The sequence below is a fragment of the Arvicola amphibius genome, chromosome 2 (genome assembly GCF_903992535.2).
Source record: "Arvicola amphibius chromosome 2, mArvAmp1.2, whole genome shotgun sequence".
Taxonomy (NCBI): domain Eukaryota; kingdom Metazoa; phylum Chordata; class Mammalia; order Rodentia; family Cricetidae; genus Arvicola; species Arvicola amphibius.
In genome coordinates, this window is record NC_052048.2 from 140,297,199 (window position 1) to 140,316,073 (window position 18,875).

At 39.8% G+C, this 18,875-nt stretch overlaps 1 protein-coding gene across 1 annotated transcript in view; it reads left to right on the forward strand.

Moving 5' to 3' along the window:
- Positions 1-5,197: 5,197 nt before the first annotated feature.
- The window catches only part of Skap2 (src kinase associated phosphoprotein 2), a 160,314-nt gene continuing 146,636 nt past the window's right edge, over positions 5,198-18,875 (forward strand). The window contains exons 1-3 of the mRNA XM_038320137.1: positions 5,198-5,315; positions 14,039-14,144; positions 14,705-14,730. Coding sequence (XP_038176065.1) covers positions 5,249-5,315; positions 14,039-14,144; positions 14,705-14,730 — 199 coding nt within the window. The 5' untranslated portion in view covers positions 5,198-5,248. The remainder of the gene's footprint in view (positions 5,316-14,038; positions 14,145-14,704; positions 14,731-18,875) is intronic.

Consider the following 18,875-nt stretch of genomic DNA (forward strand, 5'->3'; position numbering starts at 1 on the left):
GCTTGGGATTGAACCTAAGAGCTCACACTTAATAGGCAAGCATTCAACCGTTGAGCTATATCCCCAAACTTTTTTTTACTTTTTATTTTTGACAGTGTTGCTAAATGCCCAGGCTGGTGTTAAGCTTTGTAGCCCAAGTTAGACAGTATCACTAAGTGCCCAAGCTGGTGTTACTTTGTAACCCACATTAGACAGTATTGCTAAGTGCCAGGGCTGATGTTAAACTTTATAGCCATTGTAGGACATACACTTGCCATTCTTTTGTCCTGTTTCTTTAAGTAGTTGGATAATAGGTTTGGGTCTACCATGCCTGGCTTGCAGCATACTTGTTGGAAGTACCACAAGGCATAGCTTCACAGACCAAGGTTTATCATCTAAACCCTTACTTTCAACTGGTAGAATTTCAGGAAATGATGATCAGGGCCACCGTGAGGATAGGAGGACTAAAATTTAAATTTCATAAGCAGCTTTGAATCTTACCTTTTACTGAAGGATAACTCTTTCTAACTCTTTGGTGAACCCAACTAAAATAGAATTTTTTAGATCAGCTATCATGCTTCTCAAGTAGAAAGCAAAAACTTGGATGAAAAAAATTAAAAGGGAGGGGAAATGTTTTCTGTGTACCTGCTCATGGTTCGAACAAACTCAGGAACCAGAGCAGGAGTGAAGCAGTTCATGTGGAGAGGACTGCTCACTAAACTCTAGATCATGATGAAGAAGTATTTCCTGTGCTTGTTCTTCGTGGGCCTTGGGGACGAAGACTGATGTGTGACAGAAGACAACACGGGGCTCTGGGTTCCTCTCTTCACAGGAGTTCCGGGTAGAAGAGAAGCTCAGTGTGTAAGACTGTGAGTGAACTGGTTACTTTTCTTAGCCAGTGATAAAATGCTTTTAAAAGCAACTTAAACTGATTTATTTTGGATTAGTTCGAGAGGGTTACAGTTTATCCCGGTGGGGGAGCGTGACAGCCGTAGTTGCTTGACATGCATGGGGCAGCTAGTTCCATTGTGTTGGTCAGGAAGCAGAGAGCTTGGGATAAGGATCCAGGCTGGGCTATACCTTGTAGCTTCTTCTCTAGGGCCCTGTATCTGCCAACTAGATCCCATGAGCAAAAGGTTCTACACTTTACAAAATAGCACCACAAGTTGGGGGACCAAATTTTCAAACACACGAATCTGTGGGGATCTATTTCATCTTCAAATCATAACAGAGAGTGAGCCAGTCTTCTTCCAGGAAGACCAGATATAGTCAAGACTAAACATGTTCCCTTACTGAAAGTAGGTTTAATTAGGATTTGGTCTTAGAGTCAGAAGTAGGATAAAAGGTTCAAACTAGATTGTCATCCAAATTGACCTTACAGCTAGGCTGGTGGTATAGCTCAGTGTTTAGCACGTATGAGGTCTTGTGTTAATCATTGGTGAGACGTGTGAGCATTGAGAATCTGGGAAGAGAGAGAATTATGACTGTGTAGGCGTTCAGAACAGGAGAGAGGGCTCTCTCACCTTATTTCTAACTTAAAGAATCCTAAAGACATAGAACAACTTGGAACTCAAATCTAGCCCATGTAAAATTGGTTATTCTCTTTATATTAAAATGATTGCTCTAGACAGAAAAGAATCTGGGTACAAGGGCAAATAAGAGGGACAGAAAATTGAATGGCTGTGTTTGTTGACTTGCTATCATAATCAACTGTACTAATAAGTGTAATAATTGTAGTGTGGGCTGGGATGGTAGCTCAGTGGTAGAACATCTGCCTAGCAAGCACAGGCTGTGACTTTGATCACTGGCACAAACAACCCAAGTCAAGAAATTAAAACCTAAAAGCTCAGTCATGAGCTACTTATATCAGAATTTTCTGGTTCTCATTGAGTTCAATGTCATATCTTTTTTGGGGGGGATAAAGCCATATGAATTCCAATGACAATATAATTTTTTCTTGTTTATTGCTACACAATGATAAACTCACATCATATCTAGAAACTTCAAATGGAAATAAAGTTAGGAAACAAAACAAATCTTAACTTCTAAACACTCTTTCAAAGCCATTACTAGGTGACTTGAAAGACAGGTTTAAAACTTTTTCATTGGTTAAGCTTAGAACTAAACAGCATCTCAGTTACTTCCTTTGTCTAATATTCTCAGCTTACAGGAGCAGAAGTCTGTCTTGGTTGTTTCATCTCTTGGTACTTGCTCTGGAAAAGCCAACTGCTATATTGAAAGGGCATTCATCTGCCCCAAAGAGAAACCCATGTTGTCAAGAACTAAGGCCTTTTCCCAGTGGCCAACGAGAAACCAAGGGTGCCAGTCAGAAGCCCAGGGCTGAGCTCTTTTCAGTTAGATCCTCTTAGCTTTGGTCAAATCTGTGAATGGCTGCCACTGAGCCCCATGCGAGGTGCGGGGGCAGGTCATCATGTCAGTCCGCTCAGGGGTTCCTGACCGTCACAGCTCTGGAACTAAAGTTACCAACTTTTATTATGCAGAAATAAATAACAGACTCTCTGCCTATGGATAATCTTTCTTCTACATGAAAGCTAAACAGAAATGAAGATGAGGGGCAAAGAAAAGGAAACTGTTATGGCCACTGTCAGCTTTTCTTCTGGGTACATTAAATTTAGGCCTCCCTGCGGGCAGGTCCTTGTTCAGCACTCTACATTTATTTTGAAAGTCATAGAAAAGGGGGCTTATTTTAGTCCGCAGAGTGTATATTATTTTCTTGTACTGAAGGATCTACTTCTGAGAAAACAAATCAAGAGATTTTTCTAAGAGTTTAGGATTTTCCTGTGGAATGGGATGGGGGCTTCAACCTCTTTTGGGTTGAAATTTAAAGTTCATTTATTATTATCAGCTTCATCATTCATCGTTAGTTAATCCTAATACAACTAAGGTATGAAAAGTCTTGATTTCTCTACTAGATTTTGTTATGGAAATATTTGAAGATGAGAAGGATTCATTTCTTCTCAACCTCTCTTTATTCTCTTTCGATCTTACAAGTATGTAGTAACTTTAGCAAGAAACACTAAAAACAACGGCATATACCAAAGCATTGCCTAAGTGCATCCGTCATAGACACAGACAAAACCTGTGTCTGAAAATGGCTTTCTAAATAAGGGAAGAGTGTTTCATACAAAAGACCATTTTCTGTTATTGCCTTTTGATTTGGACCACTAGATGCTATACGTTTTAAGGCAATTTTACAGTTTCTTGTTTCTTGCTAACAAGAACGACTTGTCATCATGAGCAGGGTAGACAATGTCCATTTGATCTACTCTAGAGAGCTGTCTATTTGATACAGAGTAAATCGCCCCAATTCCTTTGTGGAATGTGCTGAGTACAAATAAATAAGATATAAGAATAAAAAAGTGGTCAGTTCTATCTGAAGGCAACAAGGATTGGGATATCTGGAGGCTCTTAATAAAAATGTGACACGACAGAGAATTATTTAAGTAGGATAAAGGGAGGAATAATATCTTAACATAGCCGTCCCATAGGAATAGTCTCCTATGTAGGAAGGAGATGACTTTGTAGTTTAATGACAGTTCTCAATTCTTCTAGTTGGAAGAACAAAATTCACTTTAAATTCCACAAAAAAAGATTTTAATTTTCAGTAATCCTTTTATAATTTTTCCCATTGATCATCTGGGTGGAATTTTCGATTCCATTTTGGTTAAATAGTCACTTTGAAGGTGTCTTTTTTGTTATTATTTTTCATGTTTACTTTACTGGTTAAGTTTTTGTCTTTGCTGTTTTGTAAGACATGGGCACCTAAATATTCCAATTCTTCCTTTTAAAAATTAGTGTTTAATTATTATCTCTTTGAGAATTACATAAATATTAGTACATTTGAGTACTAATTTTTATGAGTACTCTCTGAAAATGTACAGGTGTTTATTCTTTGGTGCTGGGAATTGTATATGCGAAGCACATGCTCTGAGCTAATAATCCTCCAGGCCCTGACAGTGTTTGATTAAATATTAATAGAGCTATTATTCTGTGTTAGGCTTAGAATTCCAGCTGGGGAAGACACTCACTACAAATTTCACTCTGTAGGAATTAGGAAGTAGTATGGTTCTCAAAACAAATCTCAACACAGCTTAAATTTATTTATCAGAGACTTGTTTCCATTTAATCAGAATCTCTGGGCTAGGAGTTCAGAACCCACACCTCCACAGTTTCTCTTTGTGATTCTTGAGCAGAGTAAGGTATAAGGAACATTGGTCTAAAGAAAGCTGGAGGGAAGAAAAAAAGCTGAGCAGAGTAGTACACACCTTTAATCCCAGCAGGTGAGGCAGATCCCTGAGTTCAAGGCCAGAACTTGTTTTTGAGTTTTAGAGTAAAACTGTAAAATTTAAGGACAGAAGGCTCAGTCTTTGCTGACTAAATTAAACAGATTTTATGTATTTATTTTTATAATCACTACTAGAGATTATAAAATACTTATAGGTGGGCAGCGATACAGGTAGATTACTGGTAACACCAATTTAGCTTTCCGGTCCCCGCCCCCAAAAGGATAATGTCAACAACTTCTGTCAGAGCCAGGGAATCAGTCACTCCAAGACTAGGTAGAAAAGTAACGTCAGGGCCAATCAGAACGCTCGCCCGTTTTCTCAGGAAGGACTGGCGGAAACGTGATATTGTTACCTTCAATCAGTGGGGACAAAGAAAGCCATGCTAGTGCGTGGCGGGGGTGGGGGTGTGTGGATACTTCCTGGTGGGTTACCAGATGAGGGGGTTAAACCTTGGTAGGGACGAGCACTAATCAGACGTCCTCTAACAGGAAACGTGTAGGCATTGCGGAGACGTTATTTTCCGGATCCTGGGGAAAGAGTGAGGTGTGGCTACGGCACCAGTACCAAAAATGGCGCGGACGCACTTCAAGGCGCCGGTCAGGTGACCCGGCTCCAATCCGCTCTCTTTCCTCTGCGGCCCCGCCTCCAGCTCCTTCTATGCGTGGGTGTGGCCTGCCCGGAGGTGTTGTGGGCGTGGCCTGCCTGGAGGCGCTTTCTTCGGACGCTCTGAAAGCAAGGGCTACGCAAGCGCAAGTCGGGCTCCAAGGTCGTTCTTCCCGCCCCCTCGCCCACGGCCCCGCCCCATTCTCCCGGGCGGGGGCAGGGCCCGGCGTCATCGACCGCTGGCTGGAGAGCCGGTCACTTCCTTGTTGTGAGTGTCGGCCTGGCCGGTGTCCTGGCTCGGAAGCCCCCGCGTGCTCAACCCGGTACGGCCAGACGAGTCTAGATCCCAAGTCACAACCATGCCCAACCCCAGCAGCACCTCCTCTCCCGGCCCGCTCCCTGAGGAAATTAGGAACCTGTTGGCAGGTAAAGAGCGGGAAGGGGGCGGTGAACACCGGGGCGGGGGCGCGGGACGGCGAGCCGGCAGGGACAGAAGCGCTCAGCCATCACCTTCGGCGGGCCGTGGGGGCGGGCCGAGTAGGGGGATCGCGGTGTCTGGGTGCCGGAACGAGAAGGGAGTGGGCGTGTATGCCAAAATGTACTGATCTTCCCTTCAGAGCCAGAGAGTTTAGAGTTTCCTAAAGACCGAAAAGTGAGGGCCGGGGATATGGACAGCAAATGTTGCTAAACGCATGTGTGAGAACTGCGAAGATAGATGTCCTAGCTGTAGCCCTGAGTGGCCGGCCAGCAGGGGTGCGTCTGTTAGCAAAGAGACTGTAGGGCCGCAGGTGTTAAGAGGCAGGAAATGTGCTATTTCCCAAGCCCCCATTTTCTTGAGCAGGCAGGTCACACGGTTCCATTTTTTGAAGGCTGCCCGATTTTCAAATGGCCACTGCCTTCAGCCTCAGTAAACTATTAAGTGAAAAAAGGGGAAGGATGTGTTTCAAAGTCCTACTTCCTGTATCATGTGATGAAAGAACTTCATCTTTGCACCCTCATCTTCCCCTTTTCGCGTTAACATTCCCATTTATAGGAACTTTGGGGAGCTGAGATGTGGTTCCTCATGCTATTGTGAATCTCCTGTTAGGTCTCTGGTGTCCGGAGGGGTCCTGTTTCCCACCTGAGGGATCAGGAAAAAGCTCTATAGTCCTGCACAAAGTAGAAAATACTTCTTTTCAGAGTGGCATAAGACTTGCCTATCCTGATGGTCTTGGATGCCATCATATACGTTGTCTTGTAGGATTCTGGAAGTTGGAATAGTTTCAGTTTGGTTATTTCTAAAATATTTCTTCCGACGCTCATGGATAACTGGATTAAAAAGTTTCTCCTAGATGCTTATGTTGTACGTTGTGTATTTTAAATATCAAGAAACAAGGTCATCTAAAATGTAATAATTGAAATAATGTTACTTTTGCAACACTGTGAGAGCTAACATCGTAAAACCTTGTTGGGTTGTGTGTGTCATGAATATGATCGAAAAATGCAAATACATGTATGGATGCAGACTTGTGTTTGAACGTGATGCAGGGTGATGATATACTATGTCATTCTGAGAAATGCTTCTTGTCATTAACGAGAGTCATTCACTAAGAGAAGCGGTGAAAGACCTGTAGATGGTGATATAAGGAAGCGTTTATTCCATTATATGAGCACTTATAGGACAGTTTTGTTTCATTATAGTTAACTTTAGGGGGGGTGTCCAATGCTGGAATTGCATGTTTACAAAAGAGTCTTAATTAACTAGGTCAGAAAAATGTTTTTATTCCAGAAACGTCTTTGTTTTCAGGTTATTCTAAGTCTATTTTTAATAAAAAACAAACTCTGTTTAGCTTTTAAAATTCGACAGCTCCCTTAGTAGCAAGTTATCCATGGATCCACAGCTATACTTCTGGTGTGTATGATATGTGGGCTATGAGACTCATCATTCTCTGACACTAATAGATTGCAAAGTACTTTCTGTGGCTTTCTCTTGTATCATGCCAATCAAAGCTCAGAATTACACATTTATCTGCTAATGCTAAACTTTCTGTGTATTTTACCATCTTTTAAGTTAGAGGTTGTACAAGCACAGTTTTTGAAATTCACTTTTTATAAAATGCATGATGGATTAAAATAAATATTAAGACAATAAATGTTTGCAGATTATAGGTTTGCATTCCATTTTATTTTTAGAAGCTGTTTTAGCTTATGCATCAGTGCAGTGCATAGTAAAGGAATTAAACAAGTGAGCTAGCCTTCTTCATGGCGTTAAACAACTTTATGTATTCAACAGATGATTGTCGAGATTTTATGTTAATTATCATCTTTAGACTAGATGCTCTACATAGTTATCTCACCCTTGAATCTTATTGGGATGCACGTTGATGGTTTCATCACTCAAGTGTTTTGGGTGATAACACATGATTAAATATAGAATTGTAAAATTAGAGCACAGTGTTTTAATTGATTGGATTTTAGAGAGATTGCTGGCTTACTTAGTGCATTCTTATTTAAACTGAAGATGAGATGCTGTTCCTGGTACTTATGAGTAGTTAGGGCTCTTAAAAATTTGTGGCACAGTGTGAATTAGATAAGGAACCAACCTTTACAGGAATTTAAAATCCCCTGCTTTCAGAAGAGAGAAAAATGGCTTTCATTCTATGTTCTGTACGCTGATTATTCAAGTCATCATATGTCACACGTATTAAGTGTTCGCTATATGGAGATGGGTGCTCAAACGTATTTTTTGTAATCATGTCTTTTCTTTGTCCATCGTTTTGCTTTTGGATCATAATTTTAGGCTGCCATCTCAATATTGTCCCCTCCTCATTCTTTTCCTTTTTCAAAACACTGTATGGAAATGCAAAACTAAAGTTACCTACTCCTACTCACAGTAATATTCTTGAAAAATGACAACATAGTTTGGACAGTTATAGTTTCTATAGTATCAATATACTAAAAAGCGAAGGCCTATATTTTTGAAAATAAGAAGTGTTAAATTATTCTTTTTAGAACAGTTTATATAACACCTTGTTGAATCAATCTTGATTCCCCCTCCCCAACAATGGAAGAACAGGTTTATCTTGGATAATTAAAACCAAAGGATAGCCCCAATTCTTTGGCCGTTTAATCTTACCCCATACCCAAATATTTTGACTAGGACTAATAGCAAGAACGGTCTTGATTTATGTGGGTTCTCCCCTGGCAGGCGAGAAGGTGAGCAGCTCTGGGAGTGCTGCCTGCTGCTCTCATTTGTCTAATTACCCTTTAAATGTGGGCTTGCCAGAGTTTGCAGTCGGATATTCGGACTCCTCATCCGTTCACATCACAGCACGTGTTTTAAAAGGAAAGCTAGAAGGGTGTGTTACCTTCTTCTTAAGAAATTAAAACTAATATTAGAGGAAAATAGCTATCAGTTTTGCGCCAAAAAGTTAGAATCAAATCGAACAAACTGTAACAAAGTGACTATATGGTTTTAGCAAAGTGACCTTGAGATTTTGTTCAGATGGCAGTTTTGATTAGAAATATTGCCTTTCCCCCCCGTTGGGATTTCCAGAACTATATTTTTCTTTTTAAACCTTCACACAGTGTAATCAATAATCCCTTCAGGGGCACTTGATTAAGAATGCAATTCAATTGAAACCGAGGTAGGATGTTTTCAATGCCAAGTACAGTATGGTTTGTTTCTCACCCTTCCAATTCCTGTTTATAATTTGGTCAACATTTTGGTTTTATTTCCCATATGGGAATTATTTATGGTATATCTGGTATTTCTTCTGGAGCATTGGCTGAGTATGCAAAGGGAAGAGTGCCACCTACTGAGTCCCCAGTCGTCACCTGCTTCTTAGTACCTGGATTGTCCAACAGAGCAAGAACAAGCCTGCCCCATCTTGGCAGCAGAACCTAATGAGAATAAAGTTGCTAAGAGAACATTGGATCTGAAAATGAAATCAGCCTATGGCATCTCTAAGATACTTTCTTCTACAAACAGGGATATGAGTTTGCATATCAAGGGACCAGAAGTTTATAGAAATTTTGTCTGGCTCAAATAGTATCAGTAAGCGAAGATGTAGCGTTAGGAAATTTATTTATCTATTTATCTTAAGAGTAACATGCCTTCTTTTTCTTGCTGGGGGGCTATTTCGACATGGCTTTCCACTGAAAGTGTTTTCGCCTTGGATTACTAAGTAAGGCTCTTGATGTTATGCTCATGTAATTAGCTAATCTAATCTTAATCAGCATTTGTTCCTTTCAAAACCTCTAAATTTACTAAAAAAAAAAAAGTGAGCAGACTGTAAGATTTCCAAGTATGTTTATCTCAGCTGATGTTCGCCTTGATGTACTTGCAGAGAGAAGGCAGGGCTGCCAGAGCAAGGAAAGCCTCTGGTGACTTGAAGCACAGTTCAGTTGTCTCTCATGAATTGAACATTAAGTGTCGTATATGGGTGATAAAAGTGGCATAGGCTAGGTTTTATATACTCATTACTCATTTAGTTTGTCTTTTTCAATTAAAGCCAAGTCTATCTCTTTTCATTCCACTGAGTTTACATTTCTTTTTCAATCACATTCTGAACACATTACAGTGGATGCGACCCAACAGTGGGTGGATACAGTGTAAATCTCAGACTAATGTGTTACTCACTGTGGCTTCTTTGAAAATGTGTGGTGAAAAGATTTTGATTAGATCAATCTAAATAGGTTGAAAGATGGCCAGGCTTATCTTTCAACAGCTCAGCTTTTTATCAAAATAAACCATTTAGCTTGTAAAGCCAGTTTTGAGAATTTTGTAGCTGATTGGATTATAAAACTCAGATAACGTTTCAGCTGTTGCACTCGGTGGTCTGTGCTCCTTCATGTCTCTTTTCATGTTTAAAAAGCCCGCAGTTCAGCTGTAATGTGGAAAGTGCAAGGTAATCCAGGGGAAGGCATTGACTAAAGCAATCAATAACTTTTCAATTAGCCAGTTTCCAACTTTGAGTATTTGGCTCCATTAATCTGCATGTGCCCAGTTTAATTGATTGTTATATTTTCCCTGGTAGCTGTTTGGCCAGTCCACCCTGTTTTAACAGGAAAGAAAGTGTGGTTCTGTTCTGATGGCAGCTGAAAGTGTAGATTTTACGTTAAGGCATTAAGTTGGGTGACAGACAGCTCAAAGAACACAAAAGTCTGGTTCACACCATAAGGTAGGAAAACATGTGGAATTAAGTAGTAAAGCCATTTGGGGTGCCAGGATTGGTTTGTGCAGCTATTTTATTGGTTTTGGACTTAGCAAATAGTGGTGGAGTCATCCCAGTCCTTGCTTTCTCCTTTAGGCAGATTCAGGCCATCCAGAAGTGGTATGTGTGTGCTAGGTGGAGAGAGGAGGGCCTTTACCACCTCCAGGCTGCAGGTCTTGTTCTAGGGTTTTCTGTAGATGGTGGAGGGATGCTGAGCGCAGGTGCTGAACTCTCACTGCCTCCTGGAGGAGTTTATCACTGGAAGAGTTTTGTTCTTATACCTTTTTTGCCTATTTGAATCTCCATGGAAGTTGGTAGAAACCATTGGTGTGTGTGTGTGTGTGTGTGTGTGTGTGTATGTGTGTGTGTGTGAGAGAGAGAGAGGGAGGGAGGGAGGGAGGGAGGGAGGGAGGGAGAGAGAGAGAGAGAGAGAGAGAGATATCCCTGTCTCTCTGTCCTCACTCTAGAGGAAGACAGGGTGGCAGTTTTTCTAGGAGTTCATATGTACAAAGAAAAAGAAAACAAAAAGGAAAATGGAAGTATCATTGAGTGGGTAGGGTGTTAAGTGCTTGCCTCTCAGGGGTCAGATGTCTCCTGAGTGGCTTCTGACTTAACTGCTTAGGATTGTTGAGCCAGAACACGTCATCTTTTAATTTTGTTTTCAGACCTTAACATTTATGTACAAAGCAGTTGTAAATCTGATCTTCCAGCTGCCTTGCCCCATCTTCACAGCTGTTCCCACTGGAAGGCTTACTCTCGACAACGCTAAGGTGTAACAGGAGCAAACATACCACCACGTTTACTTTCACTAGGATAACCTTTTCCCGTAGCTAGCTTGCGGTTGGAGGCCCATGGAAATGGGGGAGATTCTGCTGTTCGAAGCAGGCTGTGATGACCTGCAGACCTCGAGGCTGCTGGAGAATAAGAAGAGATTGGGGGACTATAGGATCTGTTGCATAGGTGGCACCTTCTTTCTAAGGCTGTATTAGAAGGAGCCAGTAGCCTCTCCCATCCTGCTTTTCCGTGGCTGGCGCCCGTGGGTAAAATAAAACCTCAATCCCGGGTCCAGTGGCCAGTCTGCGCAGGCTGACCTTTTCTTGTAGTCAAATTACCACATTTCCCCGAATTACTGGCCGAAAGGAGTCCGCGAAATCTACATATGAACAGAAGGACTCGACCCCTAAAGGAAGGTAAAAGAGGGCCACAGCGGCTTGCTAGCTCACCGCGGCTGGCTACTTTACCATTTGCAGGGCTATTTAGAGCACAATAAAAAGCTTCAAATCTCTTTTTCAACCAGCCAGAGGAGCGCTTGATTTACCCAAGAGTTTTATTGCTGGCTTTTGAAATATTACCTGGCTTTGAGGTACAAAGCCGCAGATCCAGCCCCATTTGTCTGGTGTGACCGCTCCAAGCTTAGCATTCTGCACCCAGCTCTCCGTTCCCAGCTACGTGGACAAGAACCTCGAGGTTTAAGGCTGGCTAGGTTTGGGCTGGTTTCTAGAGGCAGGGTTGGGGCACCCCAGGTCATCATGGTCCTGGCCCCTGTTCCGGAGCTAGCTAAAGCGCCGGGGAGCAAAGTCGGCGAACTGTGCTGCATCGCTATCGCTGCCAGGACAGACTAGCGTATTCCACCGGCTAGTTCTGAAGCGGTGTATATTTTAAGAAGCACCCTAGACTTCAAAAGCTTAAATACTAACCAAGTCTGTGGGCAACCAATAAACCAGATTACTGGAGCCTTTCCCAGCACAGTTCTTGTTAAACACTACCACAAACAAAGCAGTTTCTTCTCTGCATTTCTTAGGAGAATTATAAAAAAAAAAAAAAAGCCAAAATGTCTGGAAAATCCTTCTAAGTGCTTTTAAGTATTTTTCTAGGAAAAAGCTTGGGAATAAGTTCATTAAAAAGACTATTCTAGAAGTATAGATGCTTTCCATACTCAGTCCTCCTCTCGAGAAATACGAATTTTTCCTAATAATGTTTTCTCAAAATAGAGGCTTGGGTTCTCATCTTCAAAACATATTGGGGAAGTTTTTAGGAAACAGCGCATAGAGCATGTAGCCTTCTTGTTGTTGTTTTCTGAATTTTTAGAAAACCGAAATGACCTTTTAAAGAAATAACTCGGGCAGTAATTCGTTCTGTTATTGCTTCCGGAGATAGAAAATAGATCCTGTTTGTTTTAGCTGGGATTGCATAATGAAAATGTAAAATAGGCAATTAAATAGTCGTGGGAGAGGGAATTAAAGACAAACACTGAGTGAAAATAACATTAAGCAGACTGACTGTTCACCGGTCTATGTGTCCCTGAGTCCTGCAAGTACAGGGAGAGTTTGGGAGAGCTAGCAGCAGAAGCCTGATGTCCCTTGGTCCGCCTTTTAAAAACAGGCACTGTGTGGATACTAGGGAAGCCAAGGATCTTTTCCTTCAGCTAAAGTTTGCTTGTCCAAAGGAGACTTGCTCCTGTGGGTGGAAGCTGTTGCTTCAAGTTTTACTGTTTTGAACCCACTTGAGGAATTGTCCTACGTTCACTGACTTCTCACGATGCCTGTTTACTCCTTAATTTAGGGGCCACAGGAAAGAGGAGCCAGGACATTTTGTTTTCATTTCATCTTGTTACTTAACTTTTTAACATATTTGTTGTTATTGGGCTTCAAACTAGAAGTTAAGAGATTGTTTTGTGTTTTAATTTTATTTTTCCTCTTGTATTTATTGGTTTAGCAAAAATTATGCGCTTTTATAAATCTATAACAGCTTAATCCATATTCCTCATTGGAGCAAATACTTTTTGTAGTCAAGAATTTAAAAATTGATTGCATTCTGTTGTATATATTAAGTTTTTTAGGGTTCATTATAAATACAGTTGAGATTATTGCACTTTTCATTATTTATGTGTAATATTATGTTTTGATCTTTTTACCAACGTAAATTAAGAGACAAGTAGTTAGATTAAAAAGAAGATACACATCTTTCCAGTATGAAATGTGGGTGATTTGTAGTCATGTTTAAAATTTTAATGTAATTCTTTAAGAGATATTTTAAAGTGAGCCATGAAATTGTGAAAATAAAATATGTGTAAGCTATCCAATATTTCATGAACAATAAGAATGGACATCTTGGAATCAACCAGCAAATTCTTGGACTTTACAGGCGAGAGAATTAGCCAACCAGATATTTAGGAGTTTACTACAATTTCAGAAGAGACTGTGGAAAACATTGTATGAAGCCATAGAAATCTATTTCCTAGACACTACAATTTTAAATAATAGAAGAACTCATTTTTCACTTCTTTATTTAAATAGTATTCCAGGTAACTAAAAGCAAGGTGGGAAGCAAGGGCTCACATAACCACATAGCTGGTTGTCGTTTTTGAACTTTTGGGGTGGCCAGCACAAGGGGGGCAGGGTATGGTTTGGGAATCTGGCTAGAAAAAAAAGGATTTATTTTTTCCTTTTAAGTCTTAGATAGTATGGTTCCTGAAAGTGGATTATACTGAAAGAAAAACACAAACAAACCACACTCTTGCAGAGATTTTAGCTTCTCTTTATAAAATATTGCAAATGACTTGCTCTTATAGCAACTTAATTATAAAACAACAGTAGCACATGCATAAACACTTTCCACTTGCTTTATAGAAAAAGAGAATTTGTTTCATAGGGCACCATAGTTTATTAAAGCTTGTGTGCTTCTTCCTAGTTTAATGATGGCATACATCCAAATAGCATTTGCTGTGCTAAGCATCAGTTGAATATACAGATTTTATTAGCTTAGTGGTGAGCAGATTTGTTCAACTTAGTTTTTGAAACATACTTCAACTGTTATGCTTTGGACTGATAAATAATTACCACAGATTGCACAGATATTAACACTTAAGTGCAGAAATAATCTTTGACCTATTTGTCTTCACAAAAATGGTTCTTTTCTATAATTTGTATCCTTTTTTTAATATTCATGGTTTAGATGTTGAAACATTTGTAGCAGACACACTGAAAGGGGAAAATTTATCCAAGAAGGCAAAGGAAAAGAGAGAATCTCTCATTAAGAAGATAAAAGATGTGAAGTCTATGTAAGTTACTTACCTTTTATTATTAATTTCTTACTCGGAAATAACTCTGTAATTAATGTTTGTTATGGAGTTAAATTTTACATGCTGATTTATTAATGTAAAGTGTTTTTAAAGGACAGAAATGTTTCCATTATACTAGTTTTAAACACAGATGTAGAACCCTTTTTGTTTATAGTTGTATGTTTTTTTTTTTAAGTATGCTAGCAAAATGCTGTGTTTATTTTGAGTGCCTGAGGACATATTTTAGGATTTTACTACCCATCAGACCTTGAAAAAGAAAATCCTTTAAATTGTTACTGCATTAAATAAATAAGTGTGATATAGATATTAAAGATATATGTTCTACTATTGGATTTTTAAAAATTGTCTCTCATACTTAAATCTTTTAAATGTATGTGTTATAAATTCCTAAGCCTCTTGGAATTGTCATTTCAGGATAGAAATAGTTTTTTCTCTTGATGTATATTATAATATAGATTTTAGATTTAAATTATTGCCACTAATTAGACCTTGCTTTGATTTTCAACCACATTTAAATGTTTATTTTCTTTATTTTGCAGCTATCTTCAGGAAGTTCAAGACAAAGGTAAATTCAAATCTGAAATGACTTTTTTTGTGGAGATTTTCAGTAGGATATTCTAACATTCTAAATTTTATAGTTGGGATCAAAAATTAATTTCCATACTGTGTGCTCAGACCTTCAAGATGAGAGTGCTAGCTCCCCCTGCTGAGAGGAATATTAAGAAGCGTATCTAGAATCCTACACATTTCATAGTCTTAAGGTTTATGTTTCTTAGTGGGAGCAATCTAAGTACAGGTGTGTACCTGCAGTTGTACATGGAGTCAGGCATGTACCTGCAGTTGTTGCATACGCAGTCAGGTGTGTACTTGCAGTTGTTGCACACACAGTCAGGTGTGTACCTGCAGTTGTTTGCACACACAGGTGTGTGCTTGCAGTTGTTGCACACACAGTGTGTACCTGCAGTTGTTGCACGGCAGTCAGTTGCGTACCTGCAGTTGTTGCACACAGTCAGTTTGCGTACCTGCAGTTGTTGCACACACAGTCAGGTGCATACCTGCAGTTGTTGTACACACAGTCAGGTATGTACCTGGAATTGTTGCACACACAGTCAGGTGTGTACCTGCAGTTGTTGCACACAAGTCAGGTGTGTACCTGCAATTGTTGCACACAGTCAGGTGTGTACCTGGATTTGTTGCACACACAGTTAGGTGTGTACCTGCAGTTGTTGCATGCACAGTCAGGTGTGTACCTGCAGTTGTTGTACACACAGTCAGGTGTGTACCTGCAGTTGTTGCACACACAGTCAGGCGTGTACCTGGATTTGTTGCACACAGTCAGGTGTGTACCTGGATTTGTTGCACATAGGTGTGTACCTGCAGATGTTGCCCACACAGTCAGGCATGTACCTGCGGTTGCACACAGAGTACTTAATAAAGCAGAGGTGAGCTATCACCCATTATTGTATCACACCACAGAGATTGTTTTATGGGGGTGTAGGTGGACCTACGCTGGGTGATCATGATTCATGCTTTTGTGGCATGAGATGGGACACAGGGTTTACACATGCTAGAAGGCACTTTACCACTGAGCTATGTCCTTAGGTCATGTTTTTAAAGGCTGAGTAAAGTTACAAATTTTATTTGATAGCATGAATAATATATCTTCAAATGCTGATCCTTATTTTTATTTTGGTTCTTTTGATTTGAATAAACATGTACTTTAGAGATAGGAATTTGGTTTCATTGTTTTTGAACTCTGTGGGAGTTCAGGTGAGGTGACAGTTTGCTTTAGATCTGAGAGGCTGTTTATTGGAAGGCACTAGAAGCTCCAGGTTCTTCATATTTCCAGGTCTTTGAGAGGACTTGCGTACTGTCCTTATTTCCACCGTGCTAGCTCACAGGTCATGACGTTCAGCTTGTGGATGTCAGGGTGAAGAGTGCACTGGGAGGTCTGTTAATCTGTGGGACTAGTTTCTAAGTGTGGGCGAGAAGACAATATGGCACCTTTTTACTGGCTCCCAATAATGATCCCTATTTATTTGAGAGGAGTGTAGATGAGAGGACATCCACAACCCAGGACACCAAGCTCTTAGCACCACACACCCAGTCAGTTCCCAACAGTCACAGTTCTGTGACATTTTGCTTGTCAGGACCGGTGTGAGCTATGTGTGGCCAGAAGAGGATTTGCCGTACTGAGATGCCGTAAGCATGATCAATGCTAAGAGCAGGAAAATGTCTCCTCCTTCCTAACTTCCAGTTCTGTGCTGCAAGGAATCTGAACTGTGGGCTTATCCTGCTGCATTTCCTTAGGTGAATACAACGATGAGTTTATGCAATTTTGATCATGATTTTTTCTAACACAGTGAGTTATTTGTGAAGAAGTATTAGATACCATATCTTAGCTTGTCTTCAAAGGCGTATTTTGCTGCACTGATAATTATTGAGCTCTTATGTGGCTTAATTATTTGTACATTAAAAATTTTAAGCTAAGAAGACATGATAAGGGAAGCCATTGTATAATTGCATGTCATTTAGTAATAGTGTAGGGGCTTTGCCCCCTTTGGGATTCTGTTTTAGAGAACTGCTCAGGTGTGTGGATATTAAAATTACATTACCCGAGACACATTCTTGTCTCCAAAGAGAATGAAGTTTGTATAGTATTTGATAGAATTGAAAAATGAGCCTAGAATAAGAGGTTCAATCATGTGGAATTCAGAGATTTCCCCATAATCATTTTCCTCTGAATAAGTCATTTGCATCTCAGTCCTGCTGTATTGAGTTAACTAATCACCAAGAATGCCCGCACAAAGTAAGCCCGTGGAAAAATTAGGTGTATACCTTGGAGAAATATGAGAAGCTGAGTAATTTTATGCCATCACCCCCTCACAATACATTCAGCTTTGTTCCTAAAAGGGACTCTTTGTAGCTTATTAGGACTAGGAAAGGGCGTAGACTTAATACTTACCAACTGATTACCCCAGCGGCGTCTTTAAAAGAGTCTCCATGTTGAATGAATTCAGTTCTGTTTTGATGCTACTGTTCCTGCTTACGGTTTTCCCCCTGGGCATCTAGGGCATTTTCCTGTGTTTTGAAGTTCCCCCCTTTCCTCCTTTCTCTGTCCTGTTTGCTATAGGAACGTGAATGTGAGAGAAACAGGGTTTGCCTGAGTACTCTTGTTTCAACATCCTTTGTTAAGTCAGGTGCTAGTTTAATTTTAACTATTATTATTGTGAAAAAGAGTTCAGGGAGATAGTTCTTAAAATGAATAATTTGAGATTACTCATTTATAATTATAGTTACTAATTTCTGTAATGTTTCACAGGGTGTCCTGTTTCCTCTTTGTTCCTTCTCCTGCAGTGTAGAAACTCTCACAGTCTTGGGATTTACCAAAGCAGACTTTATAGGTTGAAATATTCAGTCTTTAAAACTAGTTAAATTGATATGATAGTTGCAATTTTAGACTGTATAGATCTTCGAAGATTTCATTTGGTAGTCTGACATTTCATGAGAATAGCTTGCTTAACTTCAGTGGCTTTTAAATGTTGAGGCTTACTGCTAACTGTGATTTATATTTATTTCCAATGGAATATATTGTTTTAAAACTTCCCTTCCCATTTATTTGATTTTTAAGGTTCTCCTTATATAATTGAGCACAGATTCCCCATTGAATAGATCTGTGAAGTTGTTAACTTTAGAATAATTATCAGTTGTTTATCTAAATGCTTTAATTTTTATTAAGAAATATCTGAATCTAGGCAGAACATAGTTTGCTTGGTATAGTCCCTGTTGCTCAGTAGAAACATTGCCTATTCATCTAGAGTGAAAAGGTTCCTGTAACTGTGGGCTCTTGAGCAAGACAGATGACTAATGTTAGTTTCTTAGTTACAATAGGTTTTGATACTATCAACTGTTCTCCTGAACCCTAATCCTATAGGTTCAAGGTCTCTACACATTGGAATTATGCTGTGTGATTAAAATTTTTTACCGAGGAGGGTCTCTCTTTTTAGCCCAGGCCAGCCTCTAGCTCAGGATTCTCCTGCCTCTGCCTCCCAAAAGCTGGGATCACATAGGTACACTATCATACCCATAGCATAATTATTTTTTAATTGTTCTCTATCACAGGTCTCTTAAAATGACTTAAAATAATTATTTTTGTAGTTTACACATTGGTATTTTGTAAAGACTGTTCATAATTGAGCATTAGGTAGAATTTTAATGTATATTAGGTCCATGACAAATAGTTATACTCTGGTGAAATCTTTACCTTGTATTAGTCCCAGTAATGATTTTGGCATTACTCCCTTTATAGATTTATTGGATAAGATATGTAACACGTAGCAGATGTTCAGTAAGTACTGTCCAGTATGTATTCACCAGTGTAACTTTATTTTCAAGAGGATTGAAGTTAATCTTGATTCAGAAGTTCAGATCTGAAGATTTTAGAAATGTTTAAGTCATTAAAAGAAGTAGATATTAAATGGGATGCCATTTCAAGAGAACGTTTTTTCAGTTGGTAACTGCTTAATATCAGCTTTTTTCTTTCCCTGCCTCCTTCCCTTCCTGTGCTAGGCATCCTAGGCGTGCACTCAGCTGAGTGCTGAACGCTGGCCAGCATCTGGTGTTTCACGTGATTGTTTTAGATGCCACAGCTTCGGGGCTCTCACCTTTCCCTTTAGCATTTCTTTCCCCTCTTATTGTGAAAACGTTGAA